At 41.9% G+C, this 22,769-nt stretch overlaps 4 protein-coding genes across 7 annotated transcripts; 2 read left to right on the top strand and 2 right to left on the bottom strand.

Annotated features, from left to right (window-relative positions):
- Positions 1-228: 228 nt before the first annotated feature.
- Positions 229-3,935, bottom strand: LOC116259589 (uncharacterized). Its single transcript, XM_031637445.2, has 2 exons — positions 3,828-3,935; positions 229-1,508 (listed from the first exon to the last, which is right to left on the bottom strand). The coding sequence occupies exons 1-2, from the start codon at positions 3,933-3,935 to the stop codon at positions 459-461; spliced, it is 1,158 nt and encodes a 385-aa protein (XP_031493305.2). The 3' UTR covers positions 229-458.
- Positions 3,673-5,156, top strand: LOC116259083 (uncharacterized). Its single transcript, XM_031636701.2, has 4 exons — positions 3,673-4,160; positions 4,278-4,353; positions 4,463-4,635; positions 4,908-5,156. Exons 1-4 carry the CDS (start codon positions 4,054-4,056, stop codon positions 4,981-4,983), a joined length of 432 nt encoding a protein of 143 aa, XP_031492561.1. The 5' UTR covers positions 3,673-4,053; the 3' UTR covers positions 4,984-5,156.
- A 70-nt stretch (positions 5,157-5,226) lies between these two features.
- Positions 5,227-11,159, bottom strand: LOC116259082 (zinc finger protein VAR3, chloroplastic). 2 transcript variants are annotated; one of them, XM_050079212.1, is made up of 7 exons: positions 10,566-11,159; positions 7,795-7,912; positions 7,343-7,668; positions 6,210-6,326; positions 6,015-6,095; positions 5,831-5,926; positions 5,227-5,696 (listed from the first exon to the last, which is right to left on the bottom strand). In XM_050079212.1, exons 1-7 carry the CDS (start codon positions 10,973-10,975, stop codon positions 5,351-5,353), a joined length of 1,494 nt encoding a protein of 497 aa, XP_049935169.1. In that variant the 5' UTR covers positions 10,976-11,159; the 3' UTR covers positions 5,227-5,350. The 2 variants fall into 2 exon arrangements, with proteins under 2 accessions (XP_049935169.1, XP_031492560.1); XM_031636700.2 differs by having other exon boundaries at positions 6,015-6,137; positions 10,566-11,156.
- A 2,659-nt stretch (positions 11,160-13,818) lies between these two features.
- On the top strand, positions 13,819-15,634 carry LOC116259588 (WUSCHEL-related homeobox 1-like). 3 transcript variants are annotated; one of them, XM_050079240.1, is made up of 5 exons: positions 13,819-14,114; positions 14,268-14,576; positions 14,759-14,817; positions 14,929-14,973; positions 15,080-15,634. In XM_050079240.1, exons 1-5 carry the CDS (start codon positions 13,904-13,906, stop codon positions 15,545-15,547), a joined length of 1,092 nt encoding a protein of 363 aa, XP_049935197.1. In that variant the 5' UTR covers positions 13,819-13,903; the 3' UTR covers positions 15,548-15,634. The 3 variants fall into 3 exon arrangements, with proteins under 3 accessions (XP_049935197.1, XP_049935198.1, XP_031493304.1); XM_050079241.1 differs by having other exon boundaries at positions 14,929-14,977; positions 15,080-15,420; XM_031637444.2 differs by lacking the exon at positions 14,929-14,973.
- Positions 15,635-22,769: the final 7,135 nt, after the last annotated feature.

Below are 22,769 nucleotides of genomic sequence, written 5' to 3'. Positions count from 1 at the left end.
ATAGAAACCGCATCAACGCCTAGATAATTGTCCACAGTATGCGAGCAACATCCCACAGAAATGAATTGCGCGGACCCAAAAGAAAAAAAGCATCAGCAATTAGACGCGTCAAGGTGAATCAGCTCAAGGCTCGCATCTGAACGCCTCGACCAAAATTAGCGGAGAACAAGGTTGAACACACTTCGTGCGATCGAGTTAAGAAGTCAGCAAGTGAAAAAATTGCAGAGAGACGAGAAAGCCATACAGATTGACAGTCAATATGAAGATAAACGAAAAAGAGAAGGCCAGAAGCCGGCGAGAGGAATGTCAGAATAAGTAAATACCCAACAATGTCACCGGCAGTTTCCGTTGCAAATTATTTACAAGAGGCGGCCCAAGACCGTGTCAATATTCCCGGAGAGAAACCAATGCTAGAAACGAAGATTAGAGATGTAACTTACAGGCACCACCTTCAACCCTCAGCAGGGGACACCTAAACCTACCGGCTCTCTCAGGTTCGCAATCGCCATCTCCAGTACCAACTTCAACCGCTGAGACAGCACATCGAACTCCGCGATTTGCTGCCTCCCCCATTCCTTCGGCATATTACGCTTCCGGCCCCGTCCGCCGGTTCCACCGGCGCGCTCCGCCCGGCCTACCAGGACCATCCGGACGTCCTTGATGGACTGATCCAGAGCACCAGCAACAGTCTCCGCAGCGATCCACCTGATCGCCTCACTACCCTGACTTCGAACACCTTCTTCCTTGCTCCCGCCAGGATTGCAGCCCTGGGTGCTGTGATCCACGTTAAGATTGGGTGGCGGTGTTGCGGGAGGCGGGGCGGGAGCGGGCTCGTGGCGGATGATGACGATCGTCTCCGGTGGGGATCCGGCAGAGACGCCATCAGCGACCGCGGGCGGGCCGTTGGTGGCCTCGGTGCCCCAGAGGCGGAGGGAGAGCTCGTAGACGACCTTCTCGTGAGGGGTCTTGAGGGCGACGGCGGTGCCGCCTTTGCGGATCCGAGCGGAGACGGCGCGGAATTTTTTCCTCAGGCGGCGGAGCTTCTCGGAGAACTGGGTGCGTGTGTAGGAGCGGGACATGGAACCCTTAAAGCGGTCGAAAAAGTGGGGCATGTCTCGAGGAAAGAGGTAGCCGTCGGCGCAGCTCTGGAGGAGAGCCCGCAGGAACCGGATCTCGTCGGGCTCCGACCACAAGCGATTATACTTGTTGAACGCCGCCGCGGACCTGCCATGGTCCGGCGAGGAGAGCAAGTCATCGTCGTCCTCGTCCTCGTCGTCATCATCGTTGAAGGGCTTGAGGACACGGAGAGGGGTGGGGGAGAAGGAGGTCTGGGGTTGGGGTTCGGTCTTGCGCTTGACGGGGAGCTTCGGGGGGTCTTGACCATGGTGGGCGAGGTCGAGAAGGCGTGGTTGGGGGAGGGAGGCGTGGCCATACTCTGAGAAATGGACTCGCCCCCAGAGGGCAGAGCCAGGCGGGAAGGAGGGGCGGGGAAGAGAGAGGGGGTCTTCCTAGCTCTCCCAAACCCCCAAACCTTTCCGGGTTCGACGGCTCTCCCTCCCCTTCGCTCTTTCCGTCAGAACGGAGAACTGGAACGTCAGGATTGTGCGGCCGGCCTCTTTGGCTCTCTCTCCCGTCCGATCGTCAGGGTAGATCTTAATTGTGACGATACGGAAGAAAAAAAACCTCTCCTGAATCTCCTGATAATGTTAAAAACATAAATTTTTTGTTTTCAGCTCTTGTAAAGATAGATTTACGTGCAAAAGGCAGACAGGTTGTACATAAAACAATGAAAAACTAGAGAAAAAAAGTACGCGAGAGAGAGAGAGAGTCGGTGAAGAACCTGGACAAGACTGGTTGGGAAGTTTGGACTTTGGAGGATACAGCTTCAGCGTCTCCCACTTAAAATAAGGCAGAAAAATGTAAGGGAAGTAAATACATTGATTAAAAGAGTGTGACGAAAATAAAAAAAAGTTGATTCAATATAAGTTGAGTATTGTTGACACTTTAACTGATATCACTTTAACATTGACACCATGAGTCGTGTCACTGTGAAAGTGTCACTTGATTTGTTAAGTCGACGCCCCCTTCAAATATGTTTAATAGTTCGATTATTTTTTTTTTCATTAAAGAAATTATTAAGTACAAGCCACCACTGACGTTTCTTTTGTGTTTGCTCTCGCTTTAATTTTGTTTCATATGTAAATGAACTTATGAGAATGCATCCCTTACATTTGCTTGGTCTTACTCCACAGTTGGGGTTTGGTCCGATGTGGAAGTGTTCAAAATGTTTAAAAGGGATATTTTGGAAATCATAAATGGCATCTTCCTCACAATCTTCAATACAAGACTAAATTTTTGAAGTGTTATAAATATGATCCTCTAATTCTTCCCTAATATCTTAAACATGGTGTGTACACTCAAAATTGACTATGGTAACATCCCACTCCAAACTTTGGAAAAGATAATTCTTTCGATGCAAGGAGCTCCAAACTTTGGAAAATATTATTCTTCCAGTGCGAGGAGCTGTGTGGTAGTTCCCCTGTCGCGGTCATGTCATGTGTTTGATGGTTTACTGCTGTATAGCTTTTGTACACTCATTGTAATTCTACCTCAGCTGTATTCATATTTTTGTGTATAGCTTCAAATTTTGTCCTGCTTCCTGCAGGTTTGCATTGGAAAATATTAAAGGAAGGCTTTGGCATGTCGCAACTGCTTTTGGAAAGGCAGCAAAGTTTGCTCACCAAACTCTGATTTTTAGCATGGTCAAAACTAACTGAAAATCAAAGTCAGTTATATATAGGATAGGGTTTTGGAACTCTATAAGTTTGCATGCTATGTTAATTCATAGAAACAAAACTTCCATTATGATGCAAATCACCTAAACGGAGGATTCTTATCAGAGTGTTTCTTGTGTTGTTCCTGGATAATTATTTTTGCCCTGTTTTGTGTCAATCAGATGATGTCTCTAATTCAAACAAAGAAACCAACAGTTGCAGAACACAAAACAGAGTAAAATAAAAGATATAACATGTTTCAGTGATACATTTTATACGATTCTACATTACAGTTGTTGAAGAAGGCTGAAAAAATTTCACTAGGTTCGACCAAAAAAGGGGAGCAAGTTATAGAAGCTATACACAAGACCCTCAAGCTTAACACAACACACACACACACAGAAAGAAAGAGAGAGAGAGAGTCTTAGATATTATTTGGGAACAGTAAAGTTCGTGCCCCAAACTTTAGGATAGATTCATAAGACACTTTAAAACAATCTAATCTCTACCGTGTTCGATTTTGCACAGTAGTCTTTATTTATAGACTGTCAATAGATATTAGTTATTATATTATGTGGTGTTATAGCAACTACAGTTGGAACATGAGTTTCGAGTAATAAGGTTTGGAAATAGTGCATCCACATAGACAACTGTAATTTTAGCTACTCCAAGAGTGAGGCGTCAGCATATCCAATCCCCACCCAAATTTGAAACTGTTTTGTTGGATCTGGTAATAAAAGAAGAAAAGAATTTCGAACTTTCAACCATTAATCAGATTTGGCCTTGGTATGCAATTTCCTCACTGAATCCGAATCCACGATTACATATAAAAACTGGGGTCTTGTGTGAATCTGAAGAACACCAGCTTAATCCCTGTGCATAAACAAAGCAATCTTGGGAAGCTCTTGGCCCCGCTTTGCCGAGGCAGACAGCCCTCTGCTCTACTTGAATGTTCGGTAGGCTGAGCCGGTGGCCCATCAACATTTAAGATGTCCACCTTCCCTCCCCTTCGTTGTGCAGGTGGGCGGGCTGCCTTCATTAAAAATGATTCACGAGATCATCCTTCTTCTCGGCCTGCAATTGCATCACTCTCGGCGTCACCGCGGTCGTCAACCCCCTCAATAGCGCTGGCTGCTTAACCTTGCGAGCTAAGCCACCCATCAGGAAGCTTCAAGAACATCACCTGATAAGGACGCACTTCGTTGCCTACGACCCCGAAGGAGACCTTTTTATTGTTCATCGCCTCTTGAGGCCTGAAGCATAGGGAGGAGTTGGAAAGATGGCGGTCGAGATACCAAAGGAGTATGGATTTGTCGTCCTTGTTTTCGTTTTCTATACCTTTTTCAACTTCTGGATGGCCTTCCAAGTAGGGAAGGCCAGGAAAAGGTGAAGCAGGCTTCTCTTTCTTTCCTTCTTCTGGCTTCTGTTTAATCTCCCTTTCTGCCTCCCTCCTTCTCGCGAGTGAGCAAATTATGACCTCCTTTCTGGGGTTGCTCCTTGTAGGTACAAGGTTCCTTATCCGACCCTCTACGCCATTGAATCAGAGAACAAGGACGCAAAGCTCTTCAATTGCATCCAGGTGGGTGTGCCCATCAACCTGTTCCCGTCTTTCCTCTCTCTCTCTCTCTCTCTCTGGCTTGACCTCTATTTTGGTTGTTGAGTTTGTTGACGAGGGATTCGCTGTGCAGAGAGGACACCAGAATTCCCTCGAGGTGATGCCCGTCTTTTTCGCCCTCCTCCTGTTGGGAGGCGTCCGTTATCCAGTTGCCGCTACCGCCTTGGGGATTCTTTACACAGTGGGTCGCTACTTTTACTTCTCCGGTTACTCCACCGGAGTTCCCGACAACAGATTGACGCTCGGGTATGTTGATCAGGATCAGCCGGTTCTTAAAAAGATTCATCCTAGAATCTAGATGCTGCTGGCAAGCGTTACCTGTTTCTATGGAAAATAAAACAAGAACAAAAAAAAAAAAAGAGGCCTTCGAGCAGGAACAAACCGGGCGATGTTGGTGTAGTCGGACGACTATACTTTCTTCCTTGACAAATGGCTGTGTTAATTTTTTCTCCTTGACAGTGACGATTTTGCTCTCTCAATTTTAACTTGTGTATGTTTATTTCGAACTTATTTTGCAGGAGGCTCAGCTTTTTTGCTTTGTTGGGACTCATGGTGTGCACGGTTTCATTTGGAGTCCACCTTCTCCGCGGATGAAGAAAGTGAAAAAGTCTTTTTATATCTTTCCTTTGTAGTTCCGAGTGTTTCTAGTGAGCTTAGTTCCCAGTGTTTCTAGTGAGCTTTGTTCTATTCAAGTGCGTAACCTTACCATATAATGTAAGGATCCAAAACTGTGGTTTATATGATGAAAGATCTGGTTGTACTTTTCATTTTCAATGCGCAAGTGATGGAACTCTTTTTCCTTTTCCCTATAATCATATATAATGGATACTGAGGACCTCCAAGAGAGAAGAAACGATCTTATGGAACAACAGATTGTGCTACAGTCTTTCGCTGCAAAACTAAACCTATTTGCCGACTCAGTTCAACTCATTCACAGTTGCAACACGTATAGTCTAAGCGACTATAGGTAGTTTTTGCTTCTGCCAGAGGTTAGTCTTCTTTCTGATGGTGATCTTCGCTTGCTCGTAACAAATTTGTTCCCCCCTTCCCTTATAGGCATGAATTCGGGAAACTCCTTTTTCAATTTGGAATCACTGCTACCATCATAATCACGGTCATCTTTATCCTCATCGATATCGTCACCATCTTCGTCTTCATAGCCATGGTCATCTTCATCCCTAGAGCTCACCATTCTGGTTCCTACATATGGTCTCTTCCATATCTGCTCACCAAACTCCATTGCTTCTGGGCGTTCGGTATTGCACTTTAAACAAGAACTGTTCCTACGGAAGTTTAAGAAATCACACCTACACAGAAGACAAAACCATTTCATGTCAAGGTTCATAACTAGAAAAGGGGCAGTTTGGCAAAAGTAACAAACTGTTCCCATTGCTAAACGGCCCCTAATTACACAAATAGGGGATGAGAGAAAGATACTAACGAGGGGCACTCCCATTCTCCTGGATTAAGTTGTCTCTGTCGTTGCCTTTTGCACTTTCGGCAATTGGTGTTCCGAGCAAAATTCATGAATTGACACCTATAAATATAAGACAAGTTAGACACTGTAGCAGATGATTGCAAAGCCCAGTAACAGTGGTGAACAGAAGAGAATTGAAAATACTTACTCGGAACAAACCCAATCACCCAGCTTCATTTTGACTTCCATCTCTGGGCCGCTTTCACCCTTGGGTCGTGGCTCATCACACCTTTTACAGGTGGTGTTTCGAGAAAAATTCATAAAATTGCAACTACACGAACCAATGAAAAAGTCTTTAACATAGGACAAATGCTGTTAAGAAGAGAAGTGTAAAGATGATTACTTGGGACAAGTCCAGTCTCCTTTCTTCATTTCAGCAATGCCAAAGTCGACGTTCTTTGGGCCTTCTTCCTTACATTCTAGGCATCGTAAATTTCTAGCAAAGTTCATGAAATTGCACCTGAAACAGTAACTTTGAAATGAGAAACTGAACCCATAAGAAGACGGACATTGGCACTCAATCTTGCCAGTAGGTAAAGGCAAAGAAATGTACCAGGAGTAGGCACCTGACAACAACCGAGGATGGGCAACCTATTCCTGACGCATCATGGGACCAATATTTCTATAGCAAAATGTAGCTAGTATTCCTACGGCAACTCATGGACTTGGATGCCTGACACAACCACCAAACTGTGTAACTCTTGTGACCCTCAATATTTACATCTTGATACTACAAAGCATACACAAATTGGATAAAGGCATATATGAATCTGGGATGGGTAGAACGAAGCACTCTGAGTGCTGGAACAGAAAAAACGAACGGTTGCCAAACCTTGGCATGATCATCAGGACTGGGAATCGCATGGCCCCTGACTGAATTAGTCTAAAAACAGACTCGAATGACCATTGCCTGAGAGGCACTTTTTGTTTTGTGCAGCTAACCCACTAGAAAGACTGACTAGACAGAAAAAGACAGTCACACAGGCAGGCAGTTTTTTTTTTGAGCTCTAGAACTAACTAAACTCACTAGTTGTTCAGTAGTCAAACAAAGGTCGGGCCTGACAAAAAGGCCCGTGTTCATGCAGCAAGATTGGGAAGTGCCCATTACTCTTTCTATCCGGAAGTTGGAACAAACATCTCAAATTTCCATCTTCACGCATGGACTAGGGGATATACATGTCAAATTTTCATTTGGGGTTAACAAGAAAGAAGGAGGGGGTCTGCGGAGTGGAAAATCATGAAAATGGCCTAATGTTCTAACAAGTCAGGATCGTCAGGCCACAAGAACTCGTGACTGGGACCAGCCCACATAATGGAATTTAACCTCATCATTCCCAGATTCCCCCGGTCATCTAAGTGACATCAAATTCAAGACCCATGGCTCATCTGAGGTAGCTTAGTTTCAGACAGAAAAGCACAAAATGGGAACAGAATCAGCAGATATCAAATTTATAAATAGAGATTTGAACAGCTTACGATGGGCAAATCCAGTCACCACGTTGCATTTCAACGTTGTCTTGCCTCATCTTGCTTTTTTGCCTTTCCTGCTGAGGTGAAGGCTTCACTGCAGGCTTAGAAAGGGCAGGATCTACAGGAGTGTTGCTCATCTCAGTCAGCTTAGCTAGCAACCTACGTGCAGATGCTTCAATTTCTACCACTTCATGTGATCTGTCTCGTGAAAGAAGAAGAGGATCAGCAGCATAATTCAGCAATATCCTCACAACATCAACTGTACGTGCTCCTTCCTCTGCATTTATATAAGCTCTGTCACAAGATCCTCGTAAGTTGCATGAACTGCATACCTGCATGCAGAATTAACACGATCACTAAAGAGGCAGGTTAAGTTTGGAATTTGGAATGTTTGTCAAGCAAGTTCCATTCAGTAGAAACAACCAGCACAATATGCAAAACAGAGTGATAGAACTTACTTCCCCCTCATCAAGCTTAACAAATGCTCTAAGACGTTTAGCAGAATGGACAGGCTTGCGGAATAGATTAGGGCACCCATGTCCAACAACTGTTTTAATGTCATCCTTAGACAGTGATCTGTATGAAAAAGTTAGATCAGCATCCCCTATTTTTCTTGCATATGCTTATATCAAAACAGAACAGACATATTAAACAAAAAAATTCATAACCACAGTCATGAGAATCACCACCACGGAACCAAAGATCAGTTCATCCCTGTTTTACAAACCCAGCAACGTAGAGTACACAGATTTGTCTAGCAGGGCTTGTCAATGTATTGGTAATGGTATACTGACAAATGAATGGTATCAGTGGCATTTCACATTATTAAGTAGAACCACAGGGTCACCACATCTCCTATCACCACAAATACTGATCAGACACATTTTGGAAAGCATCAAACATCTCATCATAATCAACTTATAAAAGGTAGATACTGCTCCAAGCAAATATGGAAGTATATGTCAGCAAAGACCAAAAATGGCAATTAAATCATATGTCAACCCCCTATCCTGTTTACCATTTCACGGCCATTTTAGTCGACTAACTCAGCTACTTTACTTGTCATTTGACAGAGAGACTATAATAACATATTCTCAAATTACAAATGCAAACTTGCAAAAATAATGGACATGTGTTCACATGAAACATAATCTTTTATAAAAAAAATAACCAAAAACATGACTACAGAATATCAATATGATATTTCCGTGTCAGGAGGCTTCTGTATGAAGCAGATGTTATTAACTGGCATCTATACTAAGACAACCACAGCATTCCGAAATGGGGTTACCAGTGAAAGAGCCCGGCATTCCATTATTCATGAATAGCGGGTCTAAATCCAAAGCAGAAGCAGTTCTTGAAACACAAGATGCCAAATTCAACACAGGAAATAAAAGGTAGTTAGTTTCCCAACAACATCCATTACTGACATAGTCACAGGATCTGGTCTGGTCCATCTGGATAACAACCACAAGAACTTATATTGTCTAGTGGAAAGCAGAGTGATGCGACATATTCATAGAGGTAATTTAAACAAACTACATGGTTCCTAAAGTTTGTAACTTTGTAAGGTGTTTGTGGGACAGACATGCCATTGAACAAGTCTCTTCAAAATTTGTGGAATATAAATCTACAGGACTCAGACTGCTCCCATAGTATCTTCAGGCCACCTCTGCATTCATAAATTCTTCCCTTGGTACTTTATTGCAGTCCTAGGCATTATTCTCAGCAAAGGCCATTAGGATCACCGCATCCACCTTCTTCATTACCCAGGTATTGCAAATTGACAACATAGAGGACAGTTTTTGATAAATTTGTTTTCTATCAGGTTCTTTACCCAGCAAATTTCTGTTGTTATTGTCTTTTGCTATGATTTAATCAATTTTCGTTCTCATAATGTAGAATAAATATTCAAAAACAAATTTTCTACATCAAGGACCTTAAACAATTACTTTATTCTCCTTCTTAATATAACAAGACCAAGACATCAACTACCAATTCCACGTTTCCAAGTCAAATCCAATTACTGTTGCTGTAGTGGCCACTAATTATTTATGACGAAAGATTCTAAGCAAGCTTTAAAAATAAAACAAGCAAATTAATGGATGGCATTAAACTGGAATAAGCCATAAAGGTGGTAAAAGGTAAAGATGCATAGGATGACCGCATGAAGACTTCGGAAGGATTGAAAGAGAAAGCCCAGGCTGATCTAAGTAGAGAGGATTATCTATGTTTCACTCAGGATCTGGAAGAACCATGGGTGATCTGGCGCCATCACGCATAAAGTTCCCCAAAGTAACATTTTTTAGTGAGAGAAGGAAAACAGCATTACCAATATTATTATTACTTCCAGAACATGATGGCGTGGGATGATTATTTATGAGCGGCATCTAACTTTCAGACGTGGCCATCATCGAATGGTCCTCTAAGTGGAAAGCATTAATATTTTCTCTTTGATCCCATGAGATGACACTCCCATGACCCATCAGGAAATTTTCCAATTCTATCTTGCAAGAAAGCCTGTCAGTCCCATTAGAAATCTAACATAAAAACCGGGATATATTTCACCAGACTCTTTCAATCCCTACAAGCCTACATTAATCTCCACGAAGAAGATCCCTTCATAGACTCGTATTCGAAGGCGGACCAACGCAGAAGGCTATTATGGCCTAAACATAAGTTTTCAAACTTGTTAATCAACAGAAAAATAACCTCATCTGCTTACATTAAAACTTTTGACCAATTCCATCCGCTTCACATAGCAGGCACCTCGGACTTGGGGAACTGATATCTCACATAGCAGCCCATTTTTGTAAAATATAAGCTGCAAAGAGCGATAAAATCTATAGTCAAGAAATTAGCTATCCACACATTGCTAACTAAGCCATATCACTAAAGTTTCACTGGAAGGATTAATCAAGGCAGAAATTTCCACCCAATAGAACGTCCGCTGTCCAGGGAAAATCAACAATTTGCACTACAACCATTTCAGCCTGGAAGACCAGAAAGAGGAATAAACATATAAACGAAGGTTCCCCAACGAGTACTGAACCAAGGGATTAGCGCAAAGCGCTTTAGCCGATGCCGAACGTCACCTACAACTCAAATTCCAAGAAGGAACATTTAACAAAAGCTAACATGATGGATCAGACATCAAATTACATCAACCCACCAGGTCCCAACAAAAATAGGAGTCCACAAAGATAGAGCGGCTCTAGCCGAACAATACCGGAGGATATCGAACCGGTCACGAGCAAAACTGAGGCAAGCAAACTTGACGCGATTCAAATCCTCGGATCCATCAGCCGCGTCGCTCTCTGTAATCGCACCAGGCGGGCCGTCGAAGTAGCCCTTGCTCCTGAGCCTCTCCAAGAATGCAACCCACTCCGGCCATGGGTGCGATTCGTCGGCCACGGAGAAGGAGGCACTTGAGGCTTGCTTTGGCTCAGCTGTAGCTGCAGTGGCGAAGCTGTAGAGCTTCAGAAGATAGGGGCTAGGTCTTCGGAGAAGAGGAGAAGGCGGGAAGCAGCGGAGAGTGCGGGGAAGCGCGCAGAGAGAAGGGCGGCCAGAGAGCGCGGGGAGGGAAGACGAGGCGCGGCACCACGCCGCCCGAAGCAGCACGACGCGGGAGGCAGCCATGGGATGCTTGGCTGCAACAGAGAGCAAAAGATTGTGCCCGCGCTCAATTCCTAGCTTCCGAAAATCTTCAGTCTAAGCAGCAAAAGCCAAAACTGACGGCCGCACCTGAAGTGGAGTCGACGAGGCGGACCGGGAAAGACGGGTAGGGGCTTAGGGCTTCTCATCGGGTTGGTTGGACCCTATGCTCCGACCCTTTTCCACCGGTAACTATGCCACTTCTTTTCTTCACGCAGCAAAAGAAGGGCGATTATAACAGTTCGAGATCTTAAATGTTGGCGCATGGTCAGATTTGGATGGATGGCAGTATTTAACTTTGCTACTTGGGTTGTCTATGTTGTTGGTTGATAGGATTTTGATGAACTCATCCACGATATGGAGTAGCAAAGTATTGTTTTAGTGGTTGTTTACGACTACTTTAGTTTACATGTATAGTTTTCATCGAGGACGTTTAGTATGAACCTTGTTTTTAAGAAAGCATGTTCTTATAACCCGCTTTTTTCAATGTGTGATTGTTTATAAGATACGCAAACTGTATCCGTAATTGCATAATGTTTTTGGAAATAAGAACACGTTGTTCTTAGATCAAGTATTTAGGAACATATGTCGTAAGACAGTATTCTTCCTATCGAACACCTTGTTCATGATGTGGGGAAATTAGTGGGCAAGGAGCTGCAAGTATTGAAGGCTGGTTACTCATGTAAACACATTCGACTATATCATAATGTTATCAATTGCACCTTAGGGCTCGTTTGGCAAATGAAGGAATTTGTAAATGTCAAAGTTGAGCAGATTTGTAGAACACTTTTCAAGGTGTTCCATTAATACATTCTAATCTTTGGGCTATATGCATAAAACAGTTACATACTATCAAATAGGTCTTCAGGTTTCCCTTGTATTGCTTGTTGTTGAACTTGCAGGGTTCAAACTACAAATTTGAAACTCAAGTCTTGAAGAAATCATCTCATACAAAATTCTTATAATGCATCTGGTTGTAGTACCTCTATCTTGAAGTAATAAACATTAATGGATCCAAAAGCTTGTGCCACGTATTATAAGATTAAGAAGTTTTTTTTTTTAAGCTTTAGAGGAGACAAATGATCCCGTTAAGTATTTTTATTCTCCTACTCATTTAGAACCTCAAGTATGCCCTTCCAAATTAAGTAGGAAACTGTAGTAGATCTTGTTCAATCAATAATAAGGTTTTATTAGTGGTTAATTGACAAGCCTATACGAATTAACTACATTAAGCTCAACATTTCATTGCTTATAATTAGCATGCGGAAGTATATTATATATTTCGAACAAGCTTGTCGAGGAAGTGTACACTTAAAGCTCAAATCATGCATAAAAATCAGCAGGTACGCAAAGTAAGGGGGATTGTGAAGGAAGGTGCACACACACACACACACACATATATATATATATATATATATATATATATATATATATATATATATATATATATATATATATATATATCTGACTAAGCTGAAAAAGATCAATCATAACTTAGAAGGATGAGCATGACTTAGCTCTATGCCTGCCAAAGCTGAAGACAAAATAAAGTAGCGGGAAGCAGCCTACTGCCCACTTGCAATACATCAACAACGACCCATGCACCGTGTTCTAGACTCGCAAGTCCCACATTGTGCTGGCTTTCATGGAATTAAGGAACCTTTAGCACGCTTTTGACACACACACACACGCAGAGAGAATACTTAATATGTTTGTCCTAATAAAGGGTAAGGCGTGTTTGGGCACCAAGGATTAAGCATTGTTCGATCAAAATTAAACACATGAGAGCATTCATTCATAAGTTTGGTAGAGTTTTGTACTTGGAACGTACCTATTTCAGCCAAAAGAATGTCAAGGCAAGTGAAAGAAGCAACAAAAATCTGGTAACTTACTAGCTAGGCCTTTCCATGTTAAACTGCAAACTGCGTCCACAGTGACCACAAGCAATGTTGATAATATCAATACCGCTGTTACACAGGTGTCCAAATTGATGAAGCCTATCAGACAATATGCATATTGGTGCATCGGCATTAACATGTACCACTCTATTGTATAACGTCCATTTTCTTGGAAATGGCCGCTTGTATCTGAACCTTATAGGGTAATGACTAATGACAAAACGGTTAAATGACTCCTTGTTGCAGGCCAAGAGTAAGGTGCCGGTCCGGCGGTCCGGGTCCATGGCCCATATCGATGCAATTAGTAAATCGTCCATGGCCAAGATCACTCCTCAGTTATGACTGGTAGTTGTTTTGGATAGGAAGATTTCTAGTATGTCCACAAATCTTTAAGTATATCTGCGTTATCATAAGGTCACAAGGAGAAGCTAGTGAGTAGTGAGCCTTTGGTCTTGCACTGCTCTACAGAAAAGAGTTCGCTGAAATCAAATCTGTTACTTTCTCTTAATGACAAACACTGTTTGGATTTGAAAATTTTATGTAAGTTAACAACAAGATTAAGTAGACCAGACGACGACCATCATAGCGATTTGCTTGCTCTGATCTGCAAGGCGTCGTAAAAACCTACTTCTCCAAAGTTTACGATGAGAGTCCACTAAAAGGCACGAGTTTGCAGTAACCAAGAAATGGAAGAAGCAAAGGTGACAAGCCTTATGATGTCACTCATCATCGTCACGTCGTTTTTAATCCTCGACTACCGATAATTCCCGGAATTCCACGGGCCACGGCTCCCCTTTTCCCTTTGTCTCTTCCCCCGGCCAGAGACGACCCACACCCAACTTCTCTCTCCATCTCTCGTTTTGAGAATATACACGGATCCATCGTACTTAAATAATCACAGAATGTGTTCAGTCAACATCTTCACCGACGTCTTCCGAGTATAAAGCATCCACAGTGTCGCGGGCAGACTAGCGAGCAAGCATCTAACGTTCACCGACGTGAGAATTACGCAAGGATGGGGACGATGGAGTGTGGCGACACAGCTACTAGTTTTAACACCACGCCCGATTCCTGCCAGACCCCAAGAGGACTTCGACCTTTCATCCATCGACCTCAGTATCCGCCTTCCCATGTCGTCCATCCTTCTCATCCCTCTTCGTCATCATTATCATCAACACCAACAACAACAACCAAGGATATTCTACCACTGAACTTCTTCCCGACCGGTACATTTCTTTTTCTCTTCCTGGCCTTGGCTTGATGTGTATGTCCTCTTCTGCCTCTTACTCGACTTTCTTCTTTTACTTTTGCTTCTTGGTGGCTCCTGGTATTGTCCCGGTTCTTACTGTTAAGCTTAAACTGTGTAAGTTCTCTAACAGGTAAAGAACAGAGGAGGAAGGACGCAGATCCACAGTCTACGGTGAGTTCGAGATGGAGTCCGACTGCAGAGCAGCTGCGTTGGCTGGAGGATCTTTACAGGAGAGGCATTCGGACGCCTACAGCTGAACAGATACAATACATCACAGCACAGCTCCGCAGGTTTGGCAAGATAGAAGGGAAGAATGTTTTCTATTGGTTTCAGAATCACAAAGCCCGGGAGCGGCAAAAGCGTCGGAGGCGATCGGAAGCAGCGGCGTTGGAACTCGTCCTCGAGATCGACAACCCTGACAGGAATCTTGACCCTCCACGTATGTGGAACCACATCCATGTCACTTCTTATGCATGCGTTCTCGCATTCGTAGATGATACAGATTTACAAACACGAATATGTATCTTTTCAACTCATCATGCATATAAAAATAGGGCGGTCTCTTGTTTATGTCTATGTTCTATCTATCTTCTTGATTTTCTTGTTCTTGGTTGTTGGCAGATGAGTGGTTGGGCGAGTTAGAAAAGACCAAGAGTTGGGCACCCACTTACAGGACAAATGTAGGTTCTTATTTCCCATCTTTGTGCAAATTATTGTTTTATGATGGCAAAAGTTTGTCGCTTGGAATGAAAGCAAATGTTGAGATATTAATGAAAACGAGATAGCGACAGGAGGTGGAAAGCGTTTACGGCGCCAAGGCAAAATATATGGAGAGAGTAGGTGAAAAGAAGAAAAGCCTGCAATCTCTCCTTTTTGTCGGGATGGCCGGGTTGGTCTTTTTGGGGAATGGAACATGACGGTTTTTGGTTTTTGTAATGGCAGGAGAGCCAAGGGGACAAATGGATCGGATGGGATGGAGAATTACACAAACAGCAGCGCCAGCGGCGGCAGCAGCAGCAGCAGGAGCACGATTCTGCGTGCGGAAGGACGATAAGCGCAGCAGCAGAGAGGGTGCAGTCCCCCTCATTAGTGTTGCAGCAGCCGCAGCTTTGCCCTCCAGATGGTGTTGTCCTTCAGACCGGACCTAGTAGTGCAGCGTCCCTCCGAGCCCGTGCCCAACCAGGCGAGGGGGCAGCAGAGACTAGTGGTCGGATGGGCACCCGACTTACAGAGACGCTTGATCTCTTCCCTCTGCACAGCGACTCGGACGCCCCTCTGAAATGCTCTCGCAAGGAAAGGCAGGAGCAGCGTCGCTTTGAAAGCGACGGCACATTCACCACCATGTTCTTGGAAGAGGAGCACGGTGGCCATGGGCGCCGGTTCTTTCAATTCCTGCCGCTAAAGAACTAACCGTCAAGCGCCACTTCTCTGTCTCTCAAAATTACTAATGCATTCATCGAATATCAGAAACTGCGCTGTATTATTTGACTGTGATGATGCTGGCAGTATTCCATAATCGGTATGCGTCTGTGCTTAGCTTATATTTTCCAAACGCCGGAGGCTCGCCGGAGATATACCTCCCATGCACCTACATCTATATCTGTTTGCGGCAGATACAAGAGATGAACGGAAAAAATTAGAAAAAAAGACGAACACGAACTGCTACACGCCTATACGTATACAATCTTTGGCCATCTCGTCTTGACGCTAACAAGAGTGTAAAAACTAATGTACATGTTGGTACAGAGGGATGAACTAGATAACTGCGGTTTCATGATTTCCTCCAGTTAGTAGTTAAACTATACACACTGGATCGGAACTCTGTCTTAATTTAGATTTGTTTTCGGGAGGGCAGTTAGAGGAAGAAGTCTCGTGATCGAAATAATCCAGGAGCCTCTCTTACTGCAAACTGCAAGATCCTCCGCAGCGTCTTCCAATTTGAATGCATGCGCGCTCACAAATATTAGTTCATATGAAACTTGTTCCTCAGACACCCGAAGAGCATTTTCTCCGATTTCCGTTGCTTTAATGGAGGAAAGGCCACGATAAGGCGTGCATGAAGCATCGAGGATCGTGCCATGTTTGATGCATGCGTTGAAGACTGTGGAGGGAGTTGAGACTCTAGAGCCAGGGGGCACAATCATTGTCCTCCATCCATCAACAGATAATAAAGCGTAAATCAGACTCTGCAAGAACTATGATGGCCATTACGAGAGTTCACCTTGCTCGGGTTAAGCCACCTGTGAAGAGATCCAGCGTCGCGCAAAGCGGGTGTTCCCCTGCCAATGGGGCGACGTTGGAGTTTTTAGTTTTTTACAATGAGAAGTGCTTTTTTTTTTTCTTTTTCGCTTTAATGGGTGGCTTCTTGGTCTTTCTAAACTGGTGCTTCCGAGACGAACCATTCCATTAATTTGACAAAAAACATCTAATTAAATTTTTTAAAATTAACAGCTAATTGTTTGACTTATTAAGCTATTTTACATGTGTTGGTTTATAGGACCTTAGCTGCTAAACCATCAAAAACACAATTTAAAAGACCCTTGGGAGTTAAACCTCAGAAAAACAGAAACCATAGCTAATGACAATGTAGTGAGTATTTTTTAGCTACGAATTCTTTTAAATTTTATTCTGGCAACATCTGGCACCCGATAGGATTGAATCGTCTGTAAACAAGCAATATCATGGTTACATTTATTTGGCAATCTAGATCTTTCCCTTTTACCAGTTTCTTCTCAAATCCAATTGTATGGAATATGAACCTGGAACATCTAACCATAAATAGTTCGAAAGATTGTGCAATCCATTGCACCAATCATACGTTATTATAGTTTAAAACTTAATGGACTTAAGTTTGACTGGACACATAATCAAATCTAGACATTAAATACCAGTTTACATAGCTGTTATCCTTACGTTTCCTGTGTTTTCCATTCATCAATGTTATTATATTTATACAGCACTTAAAACTGTGGGGCAATAGTAATGTAAGAACCCTCTCCGTTCTCAACGCCTTTTCTGTGTATATGTAAATTTTAAGAAAAAAGACTGCAAGGTTTCTGCTCATTATTTGAGTATCCCTAACGCGAACTAAGGACTCACTGAATTGAATTTGATCTCTGTTTTCGTTGGACCTGTGCCTAAATCTAGACAGGGATGTGTAGAATTGAGATTAGGTCAACCACACGTTTACGATCCTCAGCAACTTGGATGACATGCCGAAGGCTTTTTCAGGTCTACTCGACTTGTGCATTAATGTGAAATATATATGTAGATGCTCATCTTTTTACTTACCGTTCTGGGTGTGTCGTCCGCCGGTCCATCATCGTCGTCATCTCTCTCGCCATGGCTCATAGCTTATGGGGAACAGTTTTTGAGGTACGCAGACTTAAATTTGACCTTGAATTCGACGAGGAGGAAGCGACGTTGGAATCACATCCAAATCCAACGTATTTTTTGGTATTTTAGCCTGCTGCAGTCGCGTACGTTAGTTCCATTAATAGACGAGTATTGAATTTTGAAGTGACGCGGTCGGAACGGGAAAGTGGAATAGAATCTGTACAAGACACACTGCTTTCATTGCTAGAGCTAAACCGTAGAGACAAAATTACTCAAATTTTAAGAAATAATGGTTTTAGTTATGTATAAACAAAATTAAGCACATGAACCCTAAACATTTATTGAAACCACATATCCTCGTGTATAAGTATCTACTATAAGCTCTTGCGTTGTGCACACTAATTTATGAGTAAATAAGTTATACATGTTGAACGGCACCTTATTTTTTTGGGTGAACAGGTTGAGATAGAGCACACTAGCTAATACTAAGCAGTGTGCATAACTGCATATTTTAGTAACTCGATTTCTTAGAATCTTTCAGAACCAAAGTTATAAGAGAGAGAGAGCACTGCGCGATTGTATCATCTTGGAGAGAGGGAAGTTCCACTTGGTTTTGAAGTGACACTACATTTGCAATGTAAATCGATCCAAAGTATGTTCTGTGATCTGAAGAGGGGCTAGATGCTAGTCTACGGACTAGGAGCTTATGGTATCCTACAGGAAGTCACTTGAAGTTCGAGCCTCCCTACATTTTTTGTACCGTGGAGGGGAACGAAACAAGCACCAATGGATCCGGGCCGGAAAATTTCCAGCTTCAAGCAGGGGGAAGAACGATTTCTGAAATGAAAAATATTTGATATTTTTTCAGACAATTGAACTACACAGCGTTTAATATTGAGCACTTTCCGGCGGATAAATATGTCCGTGCGTTCTTTCCTTATGGAATTTGAGTGTCACTGTGACAAACACTCGCGGCTGCTTGATTCTCTTTCGCGCTTTCCCTTCTCCCTTGTGATTGGAGTCCCGTGAGCCAACTGCCAACTGTAAACAATATTCAGTAGAAAAGATGCAAGATGTGTTGACGTCAGGACGTCACGGCTCGTATGCCTTGTTGAATTGTCGATATCGGAATTGGGGTGGGCTCGGCAGCCTTAGTTTTCACCCTGCAACTCCATGCATGCAGCGGGGCCTTATACTAACTTTCTTTACTTTTAGCTAAAATATTCGTTGGTCTCTCACTGCATTCAAATGTCCTATCAACGTTTTAGAAGGAACAGTTTTGTTCTGATCCCATTGAGACGCACTGGCTCCCGTGACACCGACATGGCGCAAGACAAAAGGTAGTTGTTAACTTCACCTGCAAATATTACATGGTGAATGTGAATGTTTCACCCCTTCTCTGGCCAAACCAACGGCGACCGGAAAATTTGATTGATAACTCTGAAGCATGCCGCATTTGCTGTCGTCCAGGGTCTGTTTGGTTGAAATTTCAAATTTTTTGTTTTTAACCGGACGGTAAAAAGTTGAGTGCAGTTAAGGATCTGGTTTTTTTTTTCCGATTTTCCGGTTACTTTTTTTACTACTGGATTACCTTCTAGTCCACATGCCCTGACATTGTCAGAAATGACTGAACCCCCTCGTCATGTACAATTGTACTTTTCGTTTTCTTCTTCTTTGGGAGATGGAGGGATGCCATTCCTCGCAGGCAAAAAAGAAGGAGGCCGGTTTTTGGGAAATTGGATCTTCTTCTGAACAACAACGTCAGTCGACGGCCAGCCTTGAGTTCGACGGTGCAGTAAAAGACGAATCGGAGTTTATGCGTTTGGTGTGAGCCGTGAGCGGGGAGTAGTGTACGTACTAGAGGGAGCGATTTCAGAAAAGTTATTTACTTATTTATGCAGATCGTCCGCCACTGTTAAATGCACGGATGTTGTACACCACAAAGGCATTCATGCCGCTGACATTCATATACGCCAAGATCCTCCCTGTTCTCTGTCTCTCTCTCTCGATTCCAATCTTAGGTGGAGGAATTTGAAGGAGAAATTTATCTCATCCAAATAAATAGTATGCACTTGTTCATCTTTGTTCTTAATAACTTTTGTAAATATTCATCTTTGTTCTTGATAGCTTTTATAAATATATGTTTAGGTAGTATTTCTCGCGTGAAATGAGTTCAGTGCATGGTAATAAATTTCAACAACGCAGACAGTTCATTCAACAGCTGCCTTCTGTCTCCTTTCCTTTTTCTGTTTAATTTGCAACCAGCGTGTGATCGATCCTTGCCGCTGTTTAGCCTTTCATTTCTCGAGGAAAGAAAGAGAGGTCAAGAATTTATTCCGCTTGTGCTCGTACGAGATAATGCTCGAGTAGTCTCGAGTACGTGTGTACAATGGGGAAGCAGTGAATTAAAGCAATACTTGGACACTCAAAATTCGAGATGCAAATTCCTTACTACAAGGAAGAACAATGGCCACAGGGACAGGAGGATGGACAGGATCGGGAGTATTACAAAGCTGTCTACGCCGTAGATTATTCTGCTTCACACCCATAGGAGCATATATCTAATTTGGGATGAATCTCTAGCAAAACCATCCTGTTCTTTCATCAATCCGTTTTGGAATTATTATTGGGCAGTACGTTTTTTTCTTGTTTGACATGTACATGAAGAAGTTCTAAAATTATGAAAACTAAATTTGCACCATCAGACTACTACTGATAGTGGTAGGCAATGTTAGTTTTCATATATAAAGAAAAACAAGGAGAAAAAGTTTCATCTATTTCTTTTTTTTCTTTTTGTTTTTTTTTCTTAATCATTCATTCATTATGTTAGATTGGACAGTTCTAAACAGATGGCAAAATAACTCTAAAAAGTAAGAGTCACAATTCTCAATATATATATATATATATATAATGCTTTAAGTAAGAAAACTAGAAGAAGATTTCCCAACTTTTGATCGATCTTCACCATGATCCAATGGAGCGTGGGGCGTTTTGAGGTACAACAATGAAAAGGTGAAAAGAGGGAATGGAAGCTTTTATGGTAGGAATGCAAGGAAAAGGAGAAAGGAAGAAAAAAAACAAAAGCGAAAAGAGTGCATGCCATCAACATATTGTTCCCTCTCGGCGAAGGTTGGGATTCTGCCCCACGCATGGCATGCGCTTGCTTGCGCGTGCACCTTTCCTCAGTTCGTGTTTGCGAGGTTTTGTTTTCTAATGACTGAGCCTTTGCTCGTATGGTGGTTTTGTAGTTGAATATATAGTGTATGTACTCCAGAGACTCTGCTCGCACATGGAACAACACTTCGATTAAGCCAAGTGAAATCACGTAGGTCGCTCAAGTTCTGAAGTTAGTTCTTCCGCTTTCTTTGTCTTGATCATGCCTCTTTTTCTAGTTAGAGAAAGCACGCTGCAAATTATGGATGAAATATTGTGCAGGTTGTGAGTATTTGGATGTTGTGAACATTTTAAAGAATAAAATCCCCATGTCTACTTTGGATGTAATTTATGAGAGCAAGTTCTATGTGATGTTGTGAACATTTTAAAGAATAAAATCCCCATGTCTACTTTGGATGTAATTTATGAGAGCAAGTTCTATGTGCTTCACCATGAGCATATGTTAATGTGGACCTTACTATCAATATGCATATTTTATTTTATGTTTAAATATTGCATATGCATGTGTATAAGATAAAAAAAATAGGCGTAAAATAAGAAATAAGTATAAAATAATGTGTTTGAGATAACAAAAGATTTATGAGATAAAGAGATAAGGAACAGATGTATGTATGAGATAATGCTACACATAAGTACGTGATAATAAAATATTTATAAGTTAAGAAATGACATACAGATGTATAAGATAACACTAACGTAACTACCAAATAATATTATATTGGTCATAACAAAATGTATATATGAATTAACAAATTTTATCGTCATCGAATCCACAATTTTTTTTTTTTTTTTGCTTATTCATCAAAAAGTTTTTTCATATCAATCATGGATATTTTTTGTCATTATTAAAATGACGCCTGAAATTTCATATAAAGGGACAGCGTAGATAACCAGCTTTGGTAATTTATATGCCTTGAATTTATCTTGGAAGACGATATCTTGGAAATCGATAGCTTTGGTAATTTATATGCCTTGAATTTATCTTGGAAGACGATATCTTGGAAATCGATAGCCAAAAATCTGCAACCGAAGCAATTCTAGAAACCATTAGGAAAAGAACTCGAAAACTGTTCCACCAATATATACGTTTTGGGAATATGATAAAGACGATCCTTCAAGTTTATCATTGGCTTCTCAAGATATTTGATAATTGTCTATGAAGTACAGTGTACGAACTGAACGTAACAATTTAATTACTAGCAGCTGCCTCGCGCGCATCAGTTGTCTCCATGGATATGACAAACCGCCGTTCCATCTGCAGAGAGTGGAAGATAAAAGAACACGAGGAATAATGCAGATAATTACATCGTTTTCCATAGCTAATAACATAAATTTTACACTTTTTGATATTATTTTCCACTCTTTCTTCTTTCAACATATTAGAAATTTGAGAATTTCATGGCATGCAATTATTTCATATTCGAGATGCATAATATTGACTTGTCTTAACTGATAGCTGTTAATTGCATATTTTTGGCGTTATGTTTAGGCAATTCTTTGGAATGCTTTGGCCGGTTTGGAAGAATATCTCATATATAATGGATTTCAGAAGAGAGAATCGCAATTCGGGTCAAAGAATAGCGACGCATTTCTTTACTTTTCTCCAAGAGCAATGTGGATAGTAGAATTTTTACAAAGATGTATACTTCGAAATGGACTATCACCTTAATTTTGTTACCGTATTTTTCTTGGGTTTTCTAACATTTAATTACCCTTTATATTCTCTAATGAGTAGATTTATAGCCAAGAGAAAGAAAGGGAGAGATCCAAGGGTCAATTAAAATGTGAACAACTTGAATCTAAAATTCAAGAAGATCCAAAACTACCAAACATGCTCTTAATTAATTGTCGAGAGCCAAAGCTCCTACCCTTTTCTTTTTTTCTTTTATAGCACATGGCGGTTGACACCCCTGATATTAGAATTGAGACTGCCTACTTATCGACCCCAACCCAAGCTGTTCCACCAAACCCTCCTAGGATGAAAAGTTTTAGATCTTAAGGCCTAAGTCACTCGAACTCTTCTATTTTACAAACTCACCTGAGCCGCATCGCGTTGAGTGCACATTAGACATGGATGCAGCACCGATTCAAACCCGAACCCAATTAGAATGTCATATTACAA

The sequence above is a fragment of the Nymphaea colorata genome, chromosome 8, assembly GCF_008831285.2.
Source record: "Nymphaea colorata isolate Beijing-Zhang1983 chromosome 8, ASM883128v2, whole genome shotgun sequence".
In the NCBI taxonomy this organism is placed as follows: Eukaryota; Viridiplantae; Streptophyta; class Magnoliopsida; order Nymphaeales; family Nymphaeaceae; genus Nymphaea; species Nymphaea colorata.
Note: the sequence above shows the minus strand (reverse complement) of the source record. Positions and strands in the feature narration are given on the sequence as shown.